A 26,768-nucleotide genomic window follows, 5' to 3' on the forward strand; every position below is an offset into this window, starting at 1 on the left:
GGAGGTTTAGCCTGGGTGCCGAGCCACTGAGAAGAGAGCCCCACCGGCACGGGGCTGGAGGGGGACGGCCAGGCGGCGGGTCCCGCCCGACAGGCGAGCAAGAATCACACACGTGTTGACGGAAAGAGCCCTCCGTGCAGCGTCAAAAATGAGAGGCGTGGAAAGAGAGCGGTCACCGTGTAAAGGCTCCACGTGTCTACACCGTGCGTGGCCCGGGACACCGCACAAGGAACCCCCCCCCCCCGCCCCGCCCCTGCAGAGCCGGCCTGGGGCCGGCAGGGGAGGGGACGCCTGCCTTCCAGCTCAGTGCCTGCCGCTCCATCGGGCTGTGCTTATACATTAACCCTCTGTTACGTTTATTTTTGAGAGCATGCGTGTGTGTCGCGAGGGCCAGAGTGGGAAACAGAGTCCTAAGCGGGCTCCAGGCTGTGACTTTAATCTTTTTTTTAATAGCAATTTTCTAAAGGTGAGAATGGCCAAACAGCTGGGTACTGAGGTGGGGAAGGGCGGCAGAAAGGAGACGTAGACAGAACTCAACGCCCTCACCACGTGCGGCGCACGGACAAACGCCCGAGGCAGGCAGGAGTAGAACCTTCCGCCAGGAGCTCCCTACAGACTCCACGTTAAAGCTTTGCTGGAGGGAAAAAGCGCCTCAGTGCCCAGGAGTCTCCTTGGCACAGGAAGGTCCTTTTGGAACCTTTCTCCGTACCTCCCCCGACGCCCTAGTGGATACCCAGCCACTCCTCAGAGCCCCTGGGCAGCTCTTTCCGCCCACGGGTCCCGTCCATGGGCTGTAATAAAGCCACCTTCCTGCACAGCAGGCATCTCAAACATGCTTTCTTGGCCGTCAGCTCCGAACCCCAGCAGTTCCCACATCCGTACTGACGGGGGCCACTGGAGGAGGCTGTTGGGGACTCCGCCCAGACATGTCCAAAGTGGTTCCAAGGGCAGAGAAGGACAGAAGGTGCCCACCAAGGAGAGGACAGACATGGTGCCACCCAGGACAGAGACCAGGGGGTAAAGGGAGCAAGGGGGGCCCCGAAGGGACAGCAGGAATGGGTAACAGCAGGGCACCCACCCCACCAGGGAGCACGCTAGAGGATGCGGCAGGGTGCCCGGGAGGGAGTCAGCAAGCGGTGTGTCAGCCCCTATGACCAGGCCGACTGGCTGCGAAGAACAGAGACCAGCCTCCAGGGCAGGAGGGACACGAGAGAGAGCAGGTGCAAGCGCACGTTAGGTTCTGGGGCCTGGGGAGGCTCAGCCTGCGCCCACGAAGGCCCCCTTTCGGGGTGGGAGGCAAGGTCATGCGCAGACAGGCTGGGGCGGGAGCTCAGTGGCCGGAGACAGGAAGCTCCTCAGAAGGGAATGGAAAACAATGCCACGCAGAGAATACTCGCCTCAATGAGGTTTTTCGCTTTAAAAACGTCTCCGATTTCACATATGATGATGTCATCTTTGGTTCTTCCGAGTCCATCAAAATGAACGTGTTGAACAACCACCTAAAGGCGACAAAGGGACACTGATTGTTATTTGTTTTAAATGCTGGTCTTTTCTTTCCTTTTTTTTTTTTTTTTTTTTTTTCAGTTCCAGCGTAGATGACATTCAGTGTTGTATTAGTTTCGGGTGTACAGTGTGGTCCAACGCTTCCGAACAGTACGCTGTGCTCAGCTCAGTAAGTGCGCTCTGGATGCCCCGGCCCCTCGGCTCCTCCCCTCTGGTAACCCTCCGTGCGCTTTCTGTTGTTAAGAGTCTGTTTATTGGGGCGCCTGACCTCAGTCAGTTGAGCGTCCAACTACAGCTCAGGTCATGATCTCACAGTTCGTGGATTCAAGCCCTGTATCAGGCTCTGTGCTGACAGCTGGGAGCCTGGAGCTGCTTCGGATCCTGTGTCTCCCTCCCTCTCTGCCCCTCCCCTGCTCACACTGTCTCTCTCTCAAAAATAAACAAACATAAAAAAAAAAAGAGCCTGTTTCTCGGTTTGTCGCTTCTCCTTTCGTTTCATAAATTCCACACAAGAGTGAAATCATGTGGTATTTGTCTTTCTCTGACTTCTTTCACTTAGCATTACACTTCACTCGCTAGATCTATTCACATCGTCGCAAATGGCAAGGTTTCATTCTTGTTGTCTGGGTAACATTCCACTGTGTGTGTGTGTGTGTGTGTGTGTGTGTGTGTGTAAAACACACGCGTGCACACCTCTATCCCTTCATCTGCTGATGGACATTCAGGCTGCTTCCATAACGTGGCTGCTGTAAATAGCGCTGCAGTGAGCGCAGCGGTGCGTGTGTGCATGACTTGGTGTTTTGGAGGCAAATGCCCAGTAGTGCAATTGCTGGACTAAAGGTCAGCTCTATTTGTAACTTTCTGAGGAAGCGCCGTGCTGTTTTCCACGGCGGCCGCACCAATTTGCACTCCCCCCAACAGTGCGTGAGCGTTCCTTTCTCTCCACATGCTCGCTTACGCCCGTGACTTCTCCCGTCTGTGACTCTGATAGATGTGAGGCGCTACCGCATTGTCGTTTTGAGTCGCATTTCCCTGTGACGAGGGACGCGGAGCATCTTTCCACGTGAGCGCCGGCCATCTGGACGTCTTCCTTGGGTGTCGGGTCATGTCTTCTGCCCATTTTCGAATGGGATTGTTTGTTTCCTTTGGTGTCCAGTTGTAGAAGTTCTTTGTACACTGAGGAAACGGACCCTTTATTTGCAAATATCTACTCCCGTTCTGTAAGTTCTCTTAGTTTTGCTGATGGTTTCCTTCACGGCACAGAGCTTTTTATTTTGATGTAGCCTCCACGGCTTATTTTTGCTTTTGCTTCCCTCGCGGCTTCTAGGAAGAAGCTGCTGCTGCTGTCAGAGAAAGCACTGCCTGTGCTCGCTCCTAGATGTTCATGGTCTCGGGTCTCACACTCAGGTCTTTAACCAATTGTGAGTTTATTTTCTGTGTGTGGGGAAAGACAGTTTCATTCTTTTGCACGTAGCTATCAAAGGACACTGATTATTAGGTTAAGAGAGAACAAGAGATCAAGGCTAAAGACAAATGTCTGAAAATTAATTCAAGGACTTTTGTTCAAGTTTAATGACCCACACTTCATTCCTGCCTCTTTAGAGCCCGGGTTGTCCGAACCTGTCCTTTGCCAGAGGTGCACTTCCTGTGTAGCCAGATTTTCAAGTGCCACAGCGGTTCTAAAGCGAGGCAGGCCACAGAGGTCCCCTGTATGTCCTGCCCAGCGTGCTCCGGAGCACTGGCCCCTCGCTGGTGCCGTGAGCCCCAACCTAACACGGGTGCGTCTGGCTAGAGAGCTTGTGCACACCTCAATAAGCCGATGAATGCGGGCGCAGAGCCTCTCACTCCCGGTCCGCAGAGCCTTATTTAATTCATTTATTCAGTAACAATGCACCGCTTACCTACGAGCCACGGACTATTCTAAACACTGGGGAAACAGTGGTGAACAGGACATAGATTCCTGACTCAGTGGAGCCTGCCCTCTAAAGGGGGTTGAAATAGGCAATGTGTACAGTTTAGTAGATGGTAATGAGTAACAGAAAAACAAAGCAGAGATAACAGGGAATAGCAGGGGAACATATAACTGAGAGCAATCAGAATTCTGCAGGAGGCCTTAAATATACAGTCACTGAAAACGGGCTTCTGCTTCTTCGGCTGGATTTAAATTCCAAAGGCCACAAAATTTAGGAAAAGTTTCATTCTTTTTTCTGGACACAGAATAAACTTAATTGTAATCTGAGTTTGTCCTTGAAATACTTTGGTGGGTTTTTCTTTTAATAACACAAATACAAAAATGTTTGTCTAAACTTCCCCACGTAAATAAAATATTTCTCTAAAACCGGAAACTACTTTTCTCAAAGTCACCAGGCTTTCTAGAACAGTTGGCTACAAACACTTTAATGAAGGCACCGAGCCAGGCTCCTCCTGTCTCCCGGGGGTCCGCGGGAGCCAGTGACTCTGGCAGTGACTGCGTCACGCCCTTCATCAGGGACTCACGTCTTTGTTCTCCAGAATCTCCTGTTTAGCCTCAGGTTCAACTTCAACAAACTCAGCTTCTTCTCCTAATGCCCCAAAATCAGGTCCATTGGCCGGAAGAGGCTCCAAACTCTGAAAGGGAGGGAGAAAACACAGATAAACTTATACTGAAAACCAAAAATCTCTGAGGCGTCTGGGTGACTCAGCTAAGTGCCTGACTCCTGCTTTCGGCTCAGGTCATGATCTCAAGGTTCGCGAGTTCCAGCCCCACTCGGCTCCGTGCTGATGGTGCAGAGCCTGCTTGGGATTCTCTCTCTCTCTGTCGCGGCCCCTCCCCTGCTCACTGTCTCTCAAAATAAGTAAGTAAATTTAAATTTTTTTTAATATCTTGAGTTTTGTCTTTAGATGGTGTTCCAGAAAGCTCGGTACTGTGTCTCCCTCTGCTGAGTGGAGGCCGGGGAGAACAGGGCAGACCCGCGAACTGCTGAAGTACGAGCGCTGGAGGGACGGGGCGCCCCCTGGTGGTCAGTGTTTTACTGACGACTGCGCTGTGAGCTGAGAGGTCTATGGGACTACGCTGTCCGGTTCTGCAGACCTAAGACCCATCTCAAAAAAAAAAGTAGTTAAACATAAGCTCCCACAAAGACATTTATCAAAGAAAAGAAGACAAATCGCTTTTTTGGTGTTACAGAAAGTATCCTAGTTTTTTAAATCCAAACTGGATATATCCTAGGATAGGATGTGCACCCTGAAAGTCTCGTTCACACGGTAAAAGGAGCTGTGTGTGTTCATAAAACGCGCCAGGAAGCAGTCGCCTGCTTCAGTCTGAACTGACATCATCTCAAAAGCATTAACGCAACTTCTAACTAAGAACCGCACAGGCGGTGCCTGGCAGGGTCCTTCCAGGGGGCCGGGACACGTTAACGGGATGTTTGAGAACACATGTACAGTACTGTATGTTTCATTCGGGGACTTGCTTCAATACGGGACTCCCAGGCCCTCCTGGGAATGGATTCCAGTCCAGTGTGACACTAGGCAAAAGTGTAGATACGCAGATTTGGAGGAAAACTGTCCTAACCGGCATCTGGCTGCTTCCTTACTCCACCAGTCCTCTCCAAATGGGTGCTTTCCAAGTGCACAGAGTGCCTGACTGCACATGTGCGGCGATGGAGACTCTGGGACACTATCCCCTTTCAGATACACTGGACACGCTCTTGGCATACTTCCTCCATAACGCTGCTGGTTCCCGGGAAGGGTAACCACCTGGCGGGTCCTCTTCCCCACCCCTGCTCTGAAAGGCTGTGGGCGGCCCCCAAGAGTGCCTGCAGGCACAGCCTCCAACCAGATCCCTTAGCAGGGCATGCAGGGAACCCCCACTTGAAGGCCCACATCTGCTCCTCCAAGTTCAACCTCCACCACTCCCCCGACCCTCATGTGTTAACGTCCGCACACACCTTGTTCTCTCCGCCCGGAATAACTTCCTCCCTAAAACGGTCTGCCTTGCATGTCATCTGTGTGAGCCGCCCCGGCTCCTTCAGGCAGAATGGCCCTTCCTGTCCTGGGACACCTCTAGACACCGAAGGTCTGTGTCTCTGCCTGCGGAGCACTGGGCTGACAGCTGGGGACGCAGCAGCGAGCAAGACAGACCAAGTCCTCGCCTCACAGCGGCTGAAGCAGGATATTTACAGAAGTAAAACGGGAAGACAATGCTGGGCAAGGAACAGGTCATTTCTTTCATATCACCATCTTTTCATTTTTGTTGCGCAGTATTTAAAAAAAATTGAGTAAGCACTGTATTTCTCAAAATATTCACTAATTAAAAAAGTAACTTTTTACCTGCACCCTTTCACAAATGTGTTTTCTACATTTAAGTTGACACAGTGTAAAAAAGTAGATTAAACTTGTGCAAGCTCTGCAGCGTACACACTCTCATTAGGGACATACGCACATATTCATTCTATTTGATCTGAAGGCTTAGCAAAGACGCACAAGGGTTATATTCCATTACGCTAAAAAAAAATTCCAGTATAGTTCCTAAAATTTCACAGCATGAAATCAGGTTCACCAAAGATCTGCCATTCCCATTTGTCCCCTGTAGTCAGAAATTCGAACTTCGGGGGCACCTGGATGGCTCAGTCAGCGGAGGGTACGACTCTGGCTCAGGCCATGATCTCACGGTTTGTGAGGTCCAGCATCAGGTTCTGCGCTGACAGTGCGGGGCCTACCTGGGATTCTCTCTCTCCCTTTCTCTGCCCCTCCTCCCACTTGCTCTCCCTGACCCTTTCTCTCTCCTAATAAACTTTAGAAAAAAAAAAATTCAAACCTTCACAGATGTCTTTATGATTTCATGGTTACATCAAAGTTTGATGTCCTAAAATAACGGTCTTAGACTAATAGGGATTCATTCGTTCACCAAATATAAGAAGCCATTACGCAGGAGCACGTACGAAATCCTCACCCTCATAAATTTATATTCCAGTACCTGCAAGAGCAGGCAAGGGCTAATTCAATTCATGGTGAAATGAATTAAACCAGGCATTTGGATCGAGCTCTACCTTTTTAGTAGCTCAATCTGCCAGCAGTCGGCAGGTTTTCTGTAACACACATGCAGGTATGTGGAAGGCGGTGCCAGCTGAAATGCAATCCCTTTACTGAGTTATGAACAAGGCTAAAACCGAATAGAAAAATAAGAAAACGGGCGCCTGGGGGCTCAGTCGGTTGAGCGTCCAACTCTCTGGTTCAGCTCAGGTCATGATCTCATTGTTCATGGGATCCAGCCCCGTGTTGGGCTCCTTGCTGACAGTTTGGAGCCGGCTTGGGATTCTCTCTCTGCCTCTCTCTCCGACCCCCCCGCCCCCGCAACTTGTGTGCGAACAGCGCCCACTCTCTCAAATGCAAATAAACATTTAAAAATAAGAAAAATAAAAACACATAACTGGCATTTATGGTAAACAGTTTCACAAAACTTGTTTCGCATACGCACGAGGGTTCCACAGGGCAAACATCAAATGCCGTCTTCCTGTGAATCCTGAACGAAACGTTCAGATAACACCGGCTAGTGGCGTGTAAAATTCAAATCGAAGAGTATTTTTGCCAACATATTAATCAAAGGAGCGGCATCAAAGGGGCTCAATCAAAGCAAAGACTCCTGTTTGCTGTACGGCCAGCACCTGGAGCCAGGGCGGGCACCGAGCGGACCACCGGTAAATGTTGCCGGGATAAAGGAATGATCGTTTACTCTGTTGGAGATCTTACATGGGATGCAAACCGAGGCAGATGCGGCTCCTGCTGTAACATCTAGGAACTTGGGCTGGAAAAGGGGAAGACAAAAATCAAACAGGCACTGCGCGGGGGAAACCAGCAAGGGAAGTCGGCAGCACGGCCGAAGGAGGCCAGATAAGGAGGAGATGTAGGAAGTGACCTGAACTGAGCTCTAAAAACTGGGAGTGTGTGGAGGGCGGACGCTGAGTGTCGGGGTGCGCGAGTGAGCAGCTGCCTCAGGCAGTGCGGGACAAGGTGTCGGGGCGCCTCACTTGCATGCGCAGGGCGCGGGGCGCAGTGCACCCCCTCCCAGCCCCGCCCCGCCGAGGCGTCTGCGCGAAATACTTGGGGCAGAAAACTGAGCAGGACACGGGAAACACTCCATGGTGGATAAAATTAACGCTGAGGGCTGCGAGGTCTGAGTTCGGGAACATTCTGAGGCTCTCACAAGTGTGACCTTGGTCAAATACGCATTCTCTGGCCCTCGGTGAAGACTAGGACGAAGGAGAGCAGTTTGGCGGGCGGGGAGGACGCACCGAGGACCCAAGTAAGCACCTTCGCCTGCTGTGTCTTAATTCTCCCAGAAAACTGGTAAGTGCCACTCCCGCCTCCGCTTTAAAGGCACGAGGAGGATCTATCTGCCGGTGCACCGTCAAGCAGGAGGCCGGAGGGCTTCTAGGTGGGTCTGGGCTAGAGGTCTTCCAAGGGCACTTGCTCTAGGGTCCGCCGCGACCCAGCAGGGCCGGGCGAGGGCCTGCGGAAGGTGACCGGAAGGAGAGAGGCCGCCGAGGCTGGAGAGAAGTCAGGTCATGCAGAGAAAAACGTATTGCTCTGCTCCAGGTCTCCACGTTAAGTTCGCTAGTCCTCTCTCGGGGCCACCGCCTCGCCGAGCGACCTCGGGCACGTCACGTCCCCCCTCCTCGGGGGCCTGGCTTCCTGCTCCGAGGTCTTTTCGGCCTCCTTCCACCCAGCCTCCAGGCCGCGCCGCCCTCGGCACCCCCTCCACCGGGGGAACCCCGGGCGCGGCCGCGAGAGCGTCTCCCCGCCGGGCCCGCCCCGAGGTCACGCGGCCCGCGGGTCGCTGGGCCTCTTACCCGGGCGTGCACTGTCCCCATGGCTCCCTTTCCGGCCGTCGCCTCGCAGAGCTACCCGGGCCGAACGCGGCGGGGCTGGCGCGGGCAGAGGGCGGGCCCGCGGTGGCGGAGCTGTCAGTCAGCACCACGCCTACACGCCCTCGGACGGCGAGCGCTGGGGGCTGCCATGATGCCCCGCCCCCTGGTCTCGGTCTTTCCGCTCATTGGTCCTTACGAGCCCATGACCCGGATGTTCACACGGACGCCGGGAAGCCCCGGGGCCTGGAGACTGCGCAGGCGCGGAGCCTCCGAAGACGCCCGCGTCCTGCAGGTGCGTCAGGGACGGGTCCGAGCGAGGATCCCCGGCAGCTGGTGTCCGGAGTCGCCCCCGGGACGGAGCAAGCCCGCTGGGGGGTGCGCCGGGGCTTCAGCCAGGGCCGGCTCTTAGCCCTCCTGGTCCCGGCGCGGCGGATGCTGTGCGGGCCCCACGCTCCCGCGAATCGCCGAGGCTCCCCTCGCCCGGCCTCCGGGAGTAGCACAGATCGGGGTCGGCGCCTGCTCCCCTCCGGCCGGCTGCCCAGTCCTAACAGTCGCAGAAGCCCCCGAGGGCTGTCCCCTCGTGGGTAAAAGGAAGGGGAGAATCACATCACGTCTTAGGATCGGAAATGGAGCGTGACAACGCCCGGCACAGCACAGGGCCCCGGGTGGGCCGTGGGTGCACCACCACCGTCGGTTCAGCCGAGCCCGTAAGTGCCCCGGGCACGGGCGAGGGGCGGGGAACCCGACGGTCACGGGGATTCACCTCCAAGGACGAAACCGCCCCCTCCCGTCCGCCAAAACCACGCCGTAAATAGTAGTCACGCCCTGTGATGAAAGCAGTGAGAAACGGCTGAGTGATAGGTTGGGTGAAGAGGGACCGTATTATGTGTCGTTCCCTTCTGATAACAGTATCATTTGAACTCCTTTTCCCGTCCGCCCCCTCTCGGAGTTTCTGATACCCGCTCCCTATTTAAATATCACCCCAAGTCCCCAGCAGCCCTGGAGTCCACATTCCCCTTCTTGCCTGGGAAGAAATCCAAGCCAGCGCCACCGAGGCCAAGTCCTTCCCTGCCTGCACCCCTTGCAGGTTCACCTACCCACCGACACCCCCCTCCAGCTCCTCCGGTTCAGGAAACCTGTCCCTGACCGCCAAACCGAGTCTGTTGGTGTCTCCTGACCCCCAGCTCAGACTCAAGAGGCTGTTTTAGGGGTGAAAACTTTTGACATGTTCAGAGATCATCTAGGAGCAGACTTTAAGCACAAATCACACAAGCTGGACACTTGCTCCCAATTCATTCTGCCCGATCCTGTTTCTCATCTGTAAAATGGGCATGATGGCAGTTCCTGAGGCATGACGGTATACTGAGGATTGATGAGCTGCAGCATGGGGCCTGCCTCACTGCAGACACTGAATAAACTAGATCTTCCTGCATTTTCTCCTTCATCATTGTCTTGAGTAAGCCTCTTCTCGAAGGTAATCCATGAGGTTGACCTGCAGATAGCGATGACTCCCGAGCCAAATATTTGAGAGCCTGTTGGGTACAAGGCACTGGTGACAGAGTGACAGAAGACACCTCAGGAACACTGTCACAACTTTATCCTCAAATACCATGTCTGACAGTCACAATGCACATTGACATTAAAAGCTCTGAGAAGTCCTGCAGCACCTATATCTCACTTCCTTGAAGCCAGTATTTCCTGAATTGATTGGGTCATAGAGACTGGGTTTTGGTTTTTGAGGCTCTTTGGCCCTCAGCAGCAGTGGTCATCAGTAATGCTTGTGCTCTTCTTTCGGGCAAAAGGGAGAGTAGCATTTTCCTGCCCCATCCATGTGCTTGCTCTGGTCAACGGGCTGTAGGCCGAGGGATAGCTTCGGGACCCCCCACTTCGGGATGACAGCCTGTGAGCACCATATTCCTTTCCCGCTATCGCTGCGGGATCCCGCTGCGATCAGCGACCCTCCAGATGGGGGACAGTTTCAGGTGAGGCCAGCCAAGTCTGATAGGTTTGCAGTATGAGAAATCAGCCTTCTGGGGGAATCTTCGTTGAAGACCGCACAACCCAGACTAACCTAACTGATCAGATCCCTTGGTGTTAGCCGCAAGGACGCCAGCTTTTGAGAAACTGGTTCACGAAGTGTTGATCTGGCCCCATGAGTCGTAGAAATGCAGTTCAGTGACTACACTGGGTCCCTGAATAAAATGAAACCTCAAGTCTCGGAGGTCACGAGGAAGGGACACTGGGTCTTCCCAGAGATGCCCATAGAGGTCACTCACCCTAGTTTGGGACACAGCTGTTAGGATCCAGGCGGTCGGCAGGAGGGGAGCAGGCGCCGACCCAGACCTGTGCTGCCCTCGAGGCCGGGGAGGTGAGCCTCGGCGCTTTGTGGGAGCGTGGGGCCCGCACAGCACCCGCCGGGCATGGGCTCCAGTGAGTGGGCTGGGGACAAGAGGCTGGGCTCCGGAGGCCTGCAGCGGCAGTGGACACAGCAAGACGGGGGCCAGCTGGAGGGGGCGGGGGAGAAGGGGCTCAATGAGTCTCTGGCGCCCAGTTCAGGTGACCTGGAATCTGACAGGGGGCAGCTCTGCACTGGAGGGTTATACTGGGAGCAGCCGAAGGATGGCCGGTGGAGGTGGCCGGGTGGGCTCAGGGACTGGGGGTCCTCAAGTGAGGCCCCCAGGGGGAGGGTCCAGTGTCTAGGACGGAGTTCATGTGGAGACCACCTGGCTGGTGGGGCCATAACCCTGGGGGGGCGCATTTGAGGGGAGAAAACAAAAGCAGGGCTTCTAGAAAAGCGTGGAGAAACGAGGGAAAGCGTTTTCAAAGTCACATTTATTAGAAGTTGTTTTCCAATGAAAGTAGTAAATATTTACCATAGAAATCTGAAAACACCAGCATGACTCATAAACTGCAGTTACGGACTGCGCAGAATGACACCAGTGTCAGTGCTTCTGGCGAATGTGTTTTGAGTCTTTTCCCCAGAGACACACATACGCACCTTTTTTTCTTTTTTAAACCAAGCCTAGGCTCATGCTCTTGCACCAAGTTTCATTATCTGTTCACCAAATAAAGACCGTGGCTCCCTGGCATTCAGGAGGCCACACAGTGGTGATTCCGAGCATAAGGCACCATGTGGGGGGGGGGGGTTGCGTCTACTAAGATAGTAGGGGCTTCAGACCGTTCTTCCGTGCTGATAAGAACCGGCAGTGTTGCTGGGGAGGTGAGGGCCCGTGGGGGGTGGCATTTAAGGCACAGGTGGCTAGTGGAGCCTCGGCCATTCCTATGAGGATATTATCTTTCTCTGTTTTAACATACGTTTTCTAAAATTTACAAAGCACGGGCTCATTTGAAGGAGGTTGAGCCATTTCAAAAAGTAGTAAGAAAATAAGTTGCATTTCTTATAAGAACGACAGCCACTGTAGATATGTTCTGTAGAAAAATAGTTCTTGTAAAATACCGCTAAAGGTACCGTGTCTGCTAACGGGCTATGCTGCTGTGATCAGGAAACTTGAGACTCGGGCTCAGGACAAGGCGTGAGGGTATGCTCCAAATGGTCCAGGTGGCTGTCGGGCCTGGCCTCTCCGACCCCCAGGCCAGCTCAGCAAGGGGGACGGTGCCTGTTCCGGGGCTCAAGAGGCTGGGAGAGCCTACCCTCGCCAGCCCTTGCCTCACTCAGGGGGCAGGCGCTGTCAGAACAGGGGTCTGGGTGCCCATGTCCTGGAGACACAAGGACCCAGCGGCGGGCCGCAGAGAGGGCTTCCGTGCCCTGGACGGTGGCCTTGTACGCTCACAAGGGGCCTGCCTCTGGGAGTTCCCAAATCTCATCACAGCTCCAGGAAACGGGCTCACACAGAGATTGTTCCCAGGACCACACTCTTTTCAAGGGGCATGTTTGCAAGGAAGTGCTCTCTGAACTTGCTGGTTCTTCAATTCCAACATACTTAATACCGCGTAGGTGACAGCTGCAGCTTTCTGAGCCAGTGCGGAGGATTCCGAGATCATCAGTGTCTTTTTTGTGTGAATGCATAAAGACGGCACATTTCACCTTGAGTCATACGACTCTGTGCTTGCCAGCAATCAGACCTGCGGAGAAGGTAGGGCCCCGTCTCTCCGTCTCCATTAAGGCTTTGGGAGTAGAGAGCGGGCAGGGGCCATTGAGGAAAGAGGAGCACAGACCCCAGGCCCTGGGCCTGGGGGTCCAGGACGCCCGTCTGTGCACTGGATTTTTCCTAAGGCTTATTAACACCTCACTGAGTCACATAACCTATAGTGTGACAGGTAGTAAGATCCCTTTCTACTGTATATAAAACTCCATCCCGTATTTAGGCTAGGGCAAAAAAAGTATTCCAAAATATACAGCAGTTACCACCTTTTAATGGCCATGACCGGCAGCGCCCTCCTTGGAGAAGGCTGCCCCGCACCTGCCGCACTGCCCACTTCCCGTACGGGGAGATGCGACCCCGTTTCTCTTCCTTGCAGCCCCCAACGCCGCACAAGGGGCAGGCCAGCCCCCAGCCACGAGCCTCCCACCAGCTGGCACCGCGCCGGCTGTTCGAGGAGCCCTGACCTGGGCGGGCTTCACACCAGATTTGGCAACGGTCCCTCCACACCCGGCTCCCTGCTGCCATTTCCCAGCCGGCTGAGCTGACGGACCCAGGAACGCACATATTAGACTTCCTCAAGCTCCAGGCACCCAAAAGTAGCTTGGCCTAGCTTTTCATAAAAACAGTACGTTGCCTTTGGTTTCCATAATCTATACATCCAGCACAGAGGTAGGACCCGGTGTGTCACGGACACCGGAGCCTTGGATGTCAGTACGAAGCAACTGCAAAGAGCAGAAAGGCCTAGCAGCTATGAAAGAACGTCCTAAACGTGTCTCCTCAAGCGACTCAGAAACTCGTCTGCACTAGGAGAGTAGGGAAGGAGGAGTCTCACAAAACCCCAGGCCGGACAGGAGGATGGCTCTGCTGGGCAGCCTCGGCCTGGCCCCTCTGGGGCTGTCCACGGGTGTGCAGGTCCCCACCGGGGAGCCAGGAGGCTGGACACGCCCTTGAGTCCCTCGGGGAAGGCTGCTGGCTGCTTGCCGGTATCTGGGGTCTGGAACGAATGAAGGATACAAGCTCAGGTCTTCGGTCTCAGCGGGAAGGACGGCCGGACACCAGCAGCTGAGGCTGAGCGCACCGCCAGGCACGCTCAGGACACCTCAGGCCAGTGGTGTCCAAAGCCACAATGTCCTCCCCCGCTCTGTGCTGGGGTGATGTCACCTTCCTGGGGTTCCAAGCCTGTGGCCCTCCCAGCCACCTCCACACTTCCCGCTGGGCGCCCAGGGCCACAACAGAGCTCATCCATTTCCTCACACAGACCAGCTCGCCCACCAGCCTGCACTTCGGACCCCCCCCACCCCCCGCCCCAGGCCTCCTCCTTCTGACCAGCAAGTCTGAGGTCAGACGAGAAGCTACATAAACAGCCATGCCCCTGCTCCAACAACTCCCAGATGAGAGGGGTGCCTGCCAGACCCACACGCCCACAACCAAGTCACGTACCTGGACGTGGGGAAGAGACATGTCATCACGCGGGAACACATCTGCACGGTGGCCCACTGCAGCCACAGGATGTCCTCCGGAACATCTGGGAGCCACCTCACCAGTCTGCAGAGATCCAACCAAGACACAGACTCACACGGGAATCAGTGTGAAAACGAGCCAAAGCCGACACATACGAAAACTGAAGGTGGGTATCTTCCCACCATGCCCTTTGTCCAGTAAGTCACCAGAGGCACTCCTAACTCTAATGGGACTAATCCCAGAAGGTGGATTAGGGGCGCTCAGCCAAAGGCAAACCTAACTAAAAGCCCTAAAGCAAAGTTAGGTCACTCTAGGCTCCAGAAAGCTCAAGGGACACACATGGAAAACCAAAGGAAGGCCTGGCTTCTCCCTTGGGGCAAGGTGCCCACTGTAGCCAATGCAGAGAATCTCACCGTCAAGGTAGCCCAAGGCTGTGTTCGAGCCCAGCAGACTCCTGCCACCCTACCCCCCAATCCCCGACGCCCAGGACACAGAAAGGACCCATGTGGCGGGCTTTGTAAACGTCTGACCAGACCCTCATCCCAGGGCAGGGGTGTCGGGGAGCGGACGACTAATTCAGTAGAGTGGGGAAGGGATCTGGGCAGGTTCGCCAGGGAAGAGAGAACTGAGCTGGATCCTGAGAAGGCCTTGGCCTCCGGAAGGTGCACAGGAGACCAGGCCAACCAACTCCCTAAAACGGCCAGAAACACCGACGGAGGTCTGAAGAAAGCCAACGTAAAACCAATACCCAGGATTCAAGGGTCGGCCTCATGCCCTCCGGACGTACCATGAATGAAACCCCAAAATGAAAAGGACGGACCGACAAGAAGGGGCAAAGGAGAACTGCATCGAGAAAAGAGGGGGGCTGAGAGGGGCCACCCTGCACCTTTCAGGTTGTTCCTTACAGAGAAGGAGGGCCCTCCCGCTCTCCAAGGAGCCGGGTCACGGGTTCAGACCCCACATAGATGGTCTCAACCTCCACCCAACCCGGGAGGGAGGCACAAAGCCACATAACGGGCTCACCTGCGGACCAGCGCAATGGCGGACTCCACGGGCAGCGTGCAAGGCAGCATCACGAAGGACAAGACCTTGACTGGCAAACAGTTGCAGATCTTGTCCGTGAATCTCTGTTGCCTTTTAATTTCTTTGCTTAGAACTGAAAAATACAATTTGGAAGTATATCTCCCACCAGCGTGGACACCAAACCACCATGTCTGGGCAGTGCTTGGAATTTCTGTGAAATATGTAAATCCTGGTGTACAAAGAATCAGAAGCTCCCACAAATGAGGCCAAGCGAGGAGGAAGCCCTGAGCAGCCCTTGGAGCGCCCACGGGACAAAGGGCGCTCAGTGAACAACTCTCTTTTAAATAGTAACTATGGGGCGCCTGGGGGGCTCAGTCAGTTAGGCGTCTGGCTTCTGGCTTCCGGCTTCCGGCTTTGGCTCAGGTCATGGTCTCATAGTTCGTGGGTTCGAGCCCCGCGTCGGGCTCTGTGCTGACAGCTCAGAGCCTGGAGCCTGCTTCGGATTCTGTGTCTCCCTCTCTCTCTGACCCTCCCCTGCTCGTGCTGTCTCTGTCTCTCAAAAAAAAAAAAAAAAAAAAAGGTAACTATTTCTAGGGGCACCTGGGAGGGCTCAGTCTGTTAAGCATTCATCATAGGCTCAGGTCATGATCTCGTGGTTCATGGGTTCGAGCCCTGCATCAGGCTCGGTGCTGACAGCTCAAAGCCTGGAGCCTGCTTCCGATTCTGCGTCTCTCTCTCTCTCTCTCTCTGCTCCTCCCCTGCTCAAACTCTCTCTCTTTCCCTCTTTCTCTCTCTCAAAAATAAATAAGCATTAAAATTTTTTTTTAATGATAGCTAGTTTTGGCGGGATACACAAACTTCTCAAATACCCCATCGACTTTATGAACTTTTCCTACAGCTGCACTCTGCTTCCTTCTGCCTGGAACCCTCTGGCCTGCTATCTGTTATTCCCCTCCCCCCCCACTTTTTTTTTAGCTTATTTATTTATTTTGAGAGCGACAGAGACCATGCAGGTGGGTGATCCAAGTGCCTGGTTGGAAGCTGGCCTGGGCACTCCCGTCCACCTAACAGTTGGTGATGTGATAACATCTATCACTACTCGGTGGAGATTCAAAATTGCGAGGAGGCAGAAGAAAACAGAGGGGGGGGTCCTCAAAAAAAACGGTGTTGAGATGGGTGGGCAGGCAGAGAGCAGTTCTGAAAGAACAGACCCAGGGGTGCCTGGGTGGCTCAGTCGGTTAAGCAGCCGACTTCGGCTCAGGTCATGATCTCCCAGTTCGTGGGTTCGAGCCCCATGTTGGGCTCTGTGCTGACAGCTCGGAGCCTGGAGCCTCCTTTGGATTCTGAGTCTCCCTCTCTCTCTGCCCCTGCCCCACTCATGCTGTTTATGTCTCAGTAATAAATAAACATAAAAAAATTGAAAGAATAGACCCACCCCTTGGCCCCCCAAATCCAGTGTGTAGTTCACTCAAAACAGCTGCAGTCTGCTCTCCTCTAGCCAAGACCCCACACCCCACCGATGGAGGGGCTGCCCCAGGAGCGGGGGCCCCCACACCTCCCTCCATCTCCTGCTTGGCGGGATCGCCTTCCCCCACAGCACACAGAAAAGCAGCCCCTTGGGTCTCCGTCACGGGGAAGAGCACCCCGCCACCCCCGTCCGTCCCCGGGGAGCGGGCACCTTTGGTGAGCTTGGGCGACAGGGTCGTCAGGACGCTCTTGTCCCAGGGCAGGAGGCTGAGATGCACGTGGTCCAGCGGCGCGTCTCCCTCCGTCTTCGTCCCCCGCGCAGCCACCCTCGGGGGGGACTCCAGGCTCTCGGACTCGGACTCCCCCGGAGGTAGATTCAGTCCCGGCAGAGGCGCACTGCAGACACCTATCACGGACGCGGGAACCAGGCTCCGGGTGACCTTGGGCGGCAGGGTCCCTCCCCGCACACCCGCCCCCGAATGACAGGGCGGCAGGTGGAGGGCCGCGGGCCTGGTACAAGCTCAGTACGAGCAGGGGGCTTTTTTAAATTAAAAAAATTTTTTAATGTTTATTTATTTAAAAAAATTTTTTTATGTCTTTATATTATTTTGAGAGAGAGAGAGAGAAGCAGAGAGCGAGAGGGGGAGAAGCAGAGAGGGAGACAGAATCCGAAACAGGCTCCAGGCTCTGAGCTGTCAGCACAGAGCCCGACTCGGGGCTCGAACTCACGACCCCTGAGGTCATCACCTGAGCCAAAGTCAGACGCTTAACTGACTGGGCCCCCAGGTGCCCCAGGGCGGGGGCTTTGAAGCCGGAGAGGTGTGCGTTTGGCTCTGCCTCGGTGGCTCGCCAGCCACATGTGGAGGCATAAAGGTGAAACAGGATTTCTAAACGGATAATAACCGAAACACCAGTTAAGCCTGTGTTCCAGGCCCTAATTTGGAACTTCCTGTTCTCTCCCCAGAGGACAGGCCCTACCCGGGGCAGCCTGGCTGAGGGCCTCACTTAGATCTTTAGACTCAAACCCAAGACAGAGGCTGCAAATGCCAGTCTTTGGAGTTACCAAGAATATCCAACCTGGGGACCATGTAATCCAAGCTCCCTTTGCTGCAGATATGGAAACAGAGGCCCAGGGAGGGAGGTGGCTTCTCTACAGTCACCGAGTTAGGAGAGTCACTGAGTCCCCTGAGCCCAACCCTAAGGGGTCGGCTCCCTCCAACTTCCGGTCCCAGCCCAGACGGCCACCCAGGGCTTTGGGCCCTGGCATTAGCTGTCTCCTGTGCACGTGCCCAAAATGCCCCTGGGGCGCTGCCCACCCACCTGGCCCGCACCAAGCACACTGCCCTTCTTCCCAGGGAACACATTCCCTCTGCCCCCCCCCCCCACAGAGCCCTGAACTGGGGAGCAGAGCACCCACTGCCCGGGCTGCTTGAAGCCCAAGCCCAGGACCTCATTCCTGAACCTTCCCAAATCTCTGGTTGGTCATCTTTGAGTTCCTGCCTGTCCCCTCGGGGCCCCTTGCACCGCCCTTACTGCCCTGGTCCTGGCTGGGCTTCCTGCTGTGTCACCAGTCCCCCGGAGACCAGCATCCTGTCCTCTCCGCCTATAGCCAAAGCCCTCTGCTGACCTCCCTCACCCCTGCCTCGGCCCTCCGTGGCTCCCTACTGCCCCAGGAGTCACCCAGGTCCAGCCCTGCCCCTCCCCCCCTGCCCACCTCTCCGGGTCCCCCACCCCCTGCCACTCCAGCCACCTGCACCTTTTTTCCCAACCACGCTCTCCGTGGCCTACAGCTTCCTGCTCGTCCTCTCAACTGTGACCTCTCCTTGGTCTTGGCCAAAGACTAATTCAGAGAAGCCATACAGGAACCAACTTTTATTTTTACTATTCTTCTTTTTAAAGAGAGCATGAGCAGGGAACAGGCAGATGGGCAGAGAGAGAGAGAAAGAGAGGGAGAGAGAGAGAGGGTGACAGAGGATCTGAGGATCCGAAGCGGGCTCTGTGCTGACAGCAGCGAGCCGGACGCGGGGCTCAAACTCACGAACTGTAAGATCGCGGCCTGAGCCGAAGCTGGGCGCTCAACTGCCTGAGCCACCGGGGCGCCCCGGGAACCAATGTTTCATATTGAAGAAAAATAGCCCCACATCTAATAATTCGAGAGCCCAACTCCCATAGCCCAGACCAGTCAGATGGCCCAAAGGCAGGAACCTGCTCCAGAAAGGATGTGGGTTAGCTTTATGGGTGTGACCCACACCTGGCTCAGACAACTATTCTGATAGTTGGGGCTCAGGACCAGAAACCCTGAGCTTGCTTGACTTCCTCTCTTGTTTATCTAAACACTCCAAGTAGTTCAGGCAAAAAAGGAAAACGAACAGAACGGCCTTCACTGTGCAGACAGGTGGCGCTAAGGAAGGAGGGGGCCCTGGCACCGCGATCCGGGGTGTCCGAGCCCCAGCCCTGCCACTCAGTGAGCGCCGTGTGGTCCCTCACTCACCCCGTCTCCTCGCTTGTAAAATGGGACAAAGATTTCTTCTCTCCCAGGGCCGACGAGCGAGCTGAGCAAGGTGCTCCGTGAAGACCCCCAGCCCTGAGCTCCTACCTAAGCTGCCCCCACCTCGCCCATACATACCATTCTCTTCCAAGAACCTGATGGTGTCTAAATACCCCTGATGGCAAAGGTCTCCAAGCACCTGGCAACACATCAAATGAGGTCACTGCAGGGGGAGTGTTCCACAGGCTCCAGGAGCACCTTCCTGCTCCCAGCCGCTCCGACGGCCCCCGGCACCGCCCCGGAGACGCCGGACAAAGGGCTCTGTGCTCCGAAGAGACACAAGTTCTGCTTTCACGCAGGGCAGGGCTCAGATGACATCCCCTGGCAGCCCAGCATGACAGAGGCCCCCAATGTCCCTGGACTAGCCTCCCCCCTAACAGACACCGGGGCCCCGCGACAACTAACGGCAGCCTTCTCTGCTCTCGTGCGTACAAACCACACGCGGGAACCGGCGCACCGCGTCCCTCTCGCCTGGAGCACGCAGCCTCCACACAGCCTTCCTCCCCCGGAGAAACACTAGTATCCACGGGTTACGCTTTTTTTTTTTTTTTTTTTTACTATTAGGGAGAGGAGACCTCCTCCAACAACAGAGAAAGATTAAACTGCCAAATGCAGTGTGGTTCTTGACCACACTTGCAAATAAGAATCATCAGGGTAACTACCAAAAAAAAAAAAAAAAAAAAAAAATCCCACCGCCCAGGATGCAGCCCAGCTACTTAAATCAGAGTCCCTTGGATGTAGGACCTGAGCCACAGGGCTGTTTAAATCTTCCTACGTGATGCCAACAGTCAGAGGGGGACAGCCCTGAGCTCCCAGGACCGGAAGCTCTTCCCCGAGTTCTATTCAATGAGGGTGGGGTGGGGGGATCTGATTGCGTGTGTGGAAGGAGCCATTGGTGGATATTCTGGCAAACAGGGAAGCATAGAAGAACTGCACCCCCAAAACACACAGCCCTCAACTCACCTTGAGATCTGGAGGAAATAATGCTCGTACCAGAAGGTAGACATTCTCTGAGCAGAAATGCACACTGAACTGGGTTAAGTTCATGTAAAGAAAGTTCATGGACTTAGCCTTAGGGCAGATGTCATACTCCCCAGAGAAGGGGGACACAGTGATGGTCGTTTTGGCATCAAAGAAGGGGATGTTGTCACTCAATCCTCCGTCTACGTACCGCTTTTACAGGGAGAACAAAAGGACATACGTCAGAAACTCTGGGCTAGTGTTTTAGTATGTTTTTCAGATTATGGGCAGAAGCCTCTCAGAGCCACAGGCTGGTATGGTGGGAAGGCGGGTTCTGGAAACTCTTTCCACCAAATCCTCACTGAGCATTTCTATGCCAGGCCAGGCTCTAGGCCTGCACTCAAGATTGCTGTATACTGTTGTGTAGTTTGTACACTGCACAAAAAGTACCTGGCAAGGAGGCAGACGGAGGCTGGAGCCCAGCCCACACTGTGCTGGCCGAGTCTGAAGCCCAGGAGGCCACCTTCTAGGTGCGCCCCTGAAATTTGCATGAAAGGGGCCATATAGAGCAGGGGCTCTGTGTGCACTGGGGACAGAGTCTGATGTAGACCCTGCCATGAAAGTGACAGAAGGTCGTGGGTTAGATTCCAGACCCCTCTTGCTGCTTGGAAAATTAGAACCAGCACCTTGAGGAGCTTCAGAGACCTAAATGGCCATGACCCTGGCATAAAGCCAGCCACAAAACATCCTCCACATCCACAACCTTAGGCTGGCCCAGGCAGGTTTGGGTATGGTTTGGACAAAGTCTGCACCCACCAAAGTGATGTCTAGCATGATTCCCAGATCCAAGGCCATCACAGCTCAGCCGTCGGTGCCCACAGAGGAAGGCTGTCCAATATCTCAGCTGGAAGGCCTTCCCCAGCCAGTCCTTCCCGAGGCCTCAACAAGTGCAGAGACCTACCCACACCCAGCCACACCTTAGGGGCGCCTGGGGGCTCGGTCAGCTGAGCTTCCGACTTCGGCTCAGGTCAGGATCTCACAGTTTGTGTTCGAGGCCCATGTCGGGCTCTGTGCTGGCAGCTCAGAGCCTGGAGCTGCTTCAGATTCTGTGTCTCCCTCTCTCTCTGCTCCTCGCCTGCTCACACTCTGCCTCTCTCTCCCTCTCAAAAGTAAATAAACATTTTTTAAAAATTAAAAAAAAAAAACAAAAAACAAAGCAGACTCACCACGCCCCTGAAGGAAGGCGGGATGAGGCCACAGTAGAAAGGGATGAAGCAGGAACAAACCAAGGCCTGTGGAGACAAAAAGAAGTGAACCTACAGGCCGGAACAGCCTGCCTTTTCTTCCCCCGGGCCAGCCTGAGCCTTCTCCAAGCTCTTTGGAAATGGGGAGCTTAATGAATGAGCTGGACAGGTAACAAATGAACCCACACCCCTCTATTCCAGGCCTAAGGATGAGCTCCTAAAACCCTGTCTGTCGGTTTCAACTTCCTGTCCCTTTCCCCACTGGAGGAGCCATACGGGGCCCTGGAAGAAGATGGGACCCAGACCCGCATGAACTGACGCGGAAGATGCCAGACCAAGTGCTGATCTTCCTTAGAATCACCTGGAAAGCTTGCCGCCCACAGACCCCATGGCCCACCCCGCAGCAGCCTGGAGGGGCCCGAGAGCCTCCATCCCAACAGACTGCTATGGGGTCCCACCAGCACACTGAGCAACACTGAGCTGGGGCGGGGGAGGGGGCAGGGCAGGAAGCGGGGCTGAAGGAGGGAACCCGGCTCCTGTGAGCAAGGGCCAGTGCCGGCTCCTAGAAAAGGCTTCTGGAAACAAGGTTAAATAGGGGTTGATCCTGGCTGCTGAGATGCCACTGGTTATGTGTGCCCCACCGCTGGCTTGTACGGATCATGTTAAGTGAAGCGCAGTCCAAGTAACTCTCATGAAAAGAATCAGCCAAATTAAATAGGATTTTGAGGGGCGCCTGGGGGGCTCGGTCAGTTAAGCATCTGACTTGGGCTCAGGTCATGAGCTCACAGTTAGTGAGTTTGAGCCCCGCGTTGTGCTCTGTGCTGACAGCTCGGAGCCTGCTTCCGATTCTGTGTGTCCCTCTCTCTCTGCCCCTCCCCAGCTCACACTTGCTCTCTTTCTCTCAAAAATAAACATTTAAAAGAAAAATAAATAGGATTTTGATATTGTCTGAGCTAGACCCTCAGGCTAGAGGTGAGTAGGGTATGTTCCCATCCTTATGAGACTTCACTCTGGATGTTCTCATTACGGAACACGCACTGTGGGGACAAGGCCCCCTGGAATATGGGTCATGAGCCAAGTCTTGAAGGGTGGAGAGGTAGGCAGTATTGGAAACTGAAACTGGCTGCGGGCATCCGAGGTTTACCAGATTTTTTTTTTAAAGGCTCTATTTATTTTTGAGAGAGAGAGGGGGAGAGAGAGAGAGAGAGACAGCGTGAGCAGGGAAGGGGCAGAGAGAGAGGGAGACACAGAATCCGAAGCAGGCTGCAGGCTCTGAGCTGTCAGCACAGCGCCCGACGCAGGGCTCGAACCCACGAACCACAAGATCATGATCTGAGCCGAGGTCAAACTCCCAACCAACTGAGCACCCAGGCGCCCCTCTCCCGGCATCTTAAGAAATGAGGCCGGTGGCCTACAACTGCCCTCTCTGGGTCGCGGCCAAAGTGAAATCGCTTTTCTTACTGGACAGTACCCGGGTCAGCAAACTGCTTACGTCTACAACTTCGTCCTTAGACTGAAAATCAGACACCAGCACGTTTTTTCCGTCGGACACTCTGGTGAGCGAGATGCATATTCTGCCGGAGATGAGCCTGTGGGCATCGGCTGGCAGCTGTCTGTGGAGATGTTCTCGGAGGAACTCAACCACTCGGAAGGAGGGGTGGAGGGTGCCGATGCTGTGGCTCCTGGCGCTGTAGATGAGGTCCGCGAGTACATGTATGATCGTGTCTGGGGGAGGGAATGAGACACAAATATATAAAGGATGGTGGCGCCCTGGAGATGGCAGTGACCAGAAACCAGGTGGCAAGGAAGCTGCCAATCACTTTCCGGTCCCGCACGACCGGGGCTGTGGAGCCCCTTCGATGTGGCTCCTCTGATCTAAGAGGTATAAATGACACGCCTGAATTCAAAGGCTTCGTACAAAGAAATCTAATACACTACGACATTAATAATGTTTTATTAATGGGTGGCTCAGTCACTTGAGTGTCCGGCATCAGCTCAGGTCATGATCTCACAGTTCCTGGGTTCGAGCCCCGCCTCGGGCTCTGTGCTGACAGCTCGGAGCCTGGGGCCTGCTTCCGATCCTGTGTCTCCCTCTCTCTCTGACCCTCCCCTGCTCATGCTGTCCCTCTCTCTCTCTCAAAAATAAATATAAAAACATTAAAAAAATTTTTTAAAATAATAATGTTTTATATCAACTGGCTGTGCCAATGAAACTGATATGCCGGCCGTATTGGGATAAGTGAAATTAATTTCCTTTTTGCAGCACGGCTGCCGGGAAGCGATCAATGGCACGTGCGGTCACATTCTTTATACAGGACGGCGCTGCTCTGGGTTCCTGCCACAGGAAGCTCGCTCTCACCTCCATCCCCCCAAAGCCAGAAGCAGGAACTCCTCGGCAAGAGAGCATTAGCGCAAAGGACCTAAGCCCACAGGAAGCAGAGAATGAGTGCAGGCTGGGGCCCCGGTGCAAATCCTGCCTCCACCTCCTCCTAGCCGAGTGACCTCAGAAAGTCACTTTGCAGCCTCTCTTCTGTCTCAGACTGTGCAACTGTGCATGTTTTAACTTCGGGGACAGATGGCATTAGATACACCCCCATCTGTAAGCTACTCAACCCAGAGAAGCCTCCTAATACATAACTAGATCTAATCTTAAGCCTCTGATGCCAGAATTAGTGCTGTCGAGTGGGCATGGGCCATCTTTGGGCTCCATCCAGCCTCACCCACCAGCCTGGATCCCTCTGGCTGATCTGCACTGCACTGGGAGGGCAGGACCATGAGTCCCCACCCTGACACCTGCCAGTCAGAAATCCCGAGATGCAGACGGACAGACATAAGCTGGCCTGTCTCAGGCCACTTCTGACCTCAACTCACCTCTCCCGACACGTGCGGCCCCAACAGAGCCTAGGTGGAACGGGCAAAGTTGCACACAGCTGGCACCTCTGCCAAGTACGCGGCTTAGGCGCACTCGCGGGAACTCTTTCCAAGCTGCAGTTCCAGGAAATGTTCCTCGGTGGTCCCCAGATAAGACAGGAGGTTAAAGAAGGGCTCCCAGAACTCGGGAGCAGCTCCTGCCCAAACCTTCAGAGCCCACTTTCCAAGGACCTGGTGGTCCCCAAGCCTCCCCCTCTTCTACAGGGTACAGACCTGGACTGCACCTGTCTCCTGTCTCTCTATACTAGAGTCAATGCAGGCCATCTTGACACACAAAGGCTGTCTCCTATCACTGCCAAATTCCACAGTGTGCAGACTGGCTATGTGGCCAGACTCATCCTCCCTGAGGCCACATCCCCTGCCCTTTGCTCCCCTCTTGGTCAATAGAAACGCCAGCCAGGGCCTCTCCCCTCATCTCCACCTCCCGGTCAGCGGAGGCTCTGCTCACGGATCCTACCCAACTGCAGGGCCTGCACCTCCCGGCAGGGCATTCCTGGCCACTGGAACAAAGTCATTCCCAGCCAGTGGAGTCTACACAGGAGTCCCAGGGAAACGCAAAGAATCAGTTGCTAGTTGCTAAGAATGTTGAGCAGGGGCCAATGAGGTGCACCGCCTTCCAGTCTGGGGCTCTGGGTGCCAACAGCTCTAGCTGCCACTTGTCCCCAGTCCTGTCCCCTGACTCAGAACCCCAGGCCACACCCTAGTTTGGGCCAGCTGCACACAAGCTCGGCATCTGTCCCTCTCTTGACTACCCATATACACAGACGTTTCATTAGCACAAGATTCAAACGCACAGGACCTCATTTCCAGCAGCACTGAGCAGGGTGGGGGTGGGTGGAAGGATGGTAGGGTGGATGTCCTGGGATCTACCCCCGCCCCTAGGAATGATATCTAGTACCCACCCCCCATACACACACACACACACAAACATGTCCCCCCTCCATGCCCCCTTTAACTCCGAAACCAGCAAAGCTGCCCAGGAGAACTCCGAAGGCTTGTCCTCCCCCTGAGAGGCTGTCCAGCCCCCAGGAGTCGGGGGGGGGGGCGGGTGTCTCCAATCCCTGGAGTCACCAGAGCGAAGAAGGCTCCCGCCCTGGGACAGACGCCAAAGCCCTGCTCCTGGTCGGACCCAGGGCAAACCGCCCTGCGCCTTGTGAGCTGATGGGGACAGGAGGGGCCAGCTCCACTCCTGACTCCCCATCCCGGGTCCTGCTCCCTGCTCAGCGTCGCTCCAGATGAACTCACTCTCCGTCCCGGGGCGAGGGGCTTCCCTCAAGCCCGGGCGCCAGGGTGCGGCTGGGGTGGGGATGCGCTCAAGGTTCCCACGCCCACGATAGCCAACCGCAGGCGCGTCGTCCCCCTCCAGGCTGGCGACTGACACCCCCCTCCACGGCGCAGGGCGAGAGGACACTCCGGAGGAAGCATCTGTCTGGAGAGGGGTCCCCCGCGGTGTCCGCGTCCAATGCCAGCTCCACCGGGCGCCCCGCGACCTGTCCCCGCGCGGAGCCGCGGCGGTGGCCCGGGACATACCTAGCTGGAGCCCACAGAGGAAGGCGACGCCGTGCAGCGCGCCGGACGAGGCGCCGAAAAACATGCGCGCGTCGCGGAGGACGTGCGGGGCGCGCTCGCTCAGGCAGCAGGTCACCCCGACGTGGTAGAAGCCCAGGAAGCCGCAGCCCGAGAAAGACAGGCTCCAGCCGCGCCTGGGGTCGAACATAGCGGCGGCGCGCCGGGGCTCCCGGGGCCGCGCGCGCCGCAGACGGGGGTCCGGCGTCGAGTCAGCCCCGCACGGTTTGCACCTGAGCTCGCTGCGCGTCCGGCCTCGGCGCCGCTGCTCGGGCAGTCCCTGCGTGACGTCAGCCCGGAAGCCCCGCCCCCTCGGGCCATGCAAATAAGCCGCGGGCCGCCCAAGCGCAGGGTGAGAAGGGGCGCACCTCCTTCTCCGCTAGGTAGGAGCCGGGGGAGGTGGGGGGGCAGGAGCGGGGAGGGGGCGGAGGAGAGGAGAGGACCTTGCCCTCAGGTCGGGGTAGGAGGGAAATTTTCCACCCACAAGTGGCACCGCACGTCCAAGAGAGAAGCCCCTCCCCTTTCCTTTCCTTCCCATCCCTTAAGTCAGGGAGAGGTTCCCCGCTTAGGGCCTTGGGATCCCCGCTACGATCTTTTCCCTTTTCACGCGGGACCGCAAACCTCAAGCAGGCACGAATGTCTAAATAGAATTGAAAGTCTTTGCTTGATTTTTGCTTGATTTGCCTGCAGGGTTTGTTTTTTGTTTTTGGTTTTTTGTTTTTTGTTTTGTACGGTGCCTTCAATTCTTGGCAAACGGTAGAGACGTTTCATTGAATGATACTGATGGGAAGTTCCCATTCCAAAGTGTCACTGGTAAGTTAAAATTGGGGATAACTGGTGCTGTGGCATAGACAGTGCAGGAACAAGGGAGTTTGCTGGTGCCTTTAGGAAACACGTGCCTAAAGTGCTCCTCGACCTTTGTACCCGTGCAGGGCATTTCCACAGCAGCCTGTGCAGGGAGGTGAGGGATCTGTCCTGAGTTACAGAGGCAAAATTTCCATCTCCTGGGCCATCCTACTTCCTGCTCCTGTGGACAGAGAAGCCTCTTCCCTTCTCCACAGAGGAGGAGCTTTGAGTACAAGGAATGCAGGCTTTGGAATGTGGCCACGCCTCC

At 55.3% G+C, this 26,768-nt stretch overlaps 2 protein-coding genes and 1 long non-coding RNA gene across 3 annotated transcripts in view; 1 reads left to right on the forward strand and 2 right to left on the reverse strand.

The window, feature by feature from the left end:
- Positions 1–8,503, reverse strand: part of SAMM50 (SAMM50 sorting and assembly machinery component) — a 21,318-nt gene extending 12,815 nt beyond the window's left edge. Inside the window, exons 1-3 of the mRNA XM_029954098.1 lie at positions 8,334–8,503; positions 4,000–4,110; positions 1,394–1,499 (exon numbers count right to left, since the gene is read on the reverse strand). Of these exons, the coding sequence (XP_029809958.1) occupies positions 1,394–1,499; positions 4,000–4,110; positions 8,334–8,354 (238 nt within the window). The 5' untranslated portion in view covers positions 8,355–8,503. The remainder of the gene's footprint in view (positions 1–1,393; positions 1,500–3,999; positions 4,111–8,333) is intronic.
- Positions 8,504–8,639: 136 nt separating this feature from the next.
- LOC115304437 lies at positions 8,640–9,783 on the forward strand. Its single transcript, XR_003914434.1, has 2 exons — positions 8,640–9,058; positions 9,439–9,783. It is a non-coding gene; the product is annotated as an uncharacterized LOC115304437 (long non-coding RNA).
- Positions 9,784–11,164: 1,381 nt separating this feature from the next.
- PNPLA3 (patatin like phospholipase domain containing 3) lies at positions 11,165–25,805 on the reverse strand. The gene is made up of 9 exons (XM_029955822.1): positions 25,619–25,805; positions 22,650–22,882; positions 21,140–21,205; positions 19,917–20,126; positions 19,032–19,092; positions 16,617–16,811; positions 14,939–15,071; positions 13,895–13,999; positions 11,165–13,448 (listed from the first exon to the last, which is right to left on the reverse strand). The coding sequence occupies exons 1-9, from the start codon at positions 25,803–25,805 to the stop codon at positions 13,283–13,285; spliced, it is 1,356 nt and encodes a 451-aa protein (XP_029811682.1). The 3' UTR covers positions 11,165–13,282.
- Between the last annotated feature and the right edge of the window lie 963 nt (positions 25,806–26,768).

Source organism: Suricata suricatta, chromosome 10 (assembly GCF_006229205.1).
Source record: "Suricata suricatta isolate VVHF042 chromosome 10, meerkat_22Aug2017_6uvM2_HiC, whole genome shotgun sequence".
Lineage (NCBI taxonomy): Eukaryota > Metazoa > Chordata > Mammalia > Carnivora > Herpestidae > Suricata > Suricata suricatta.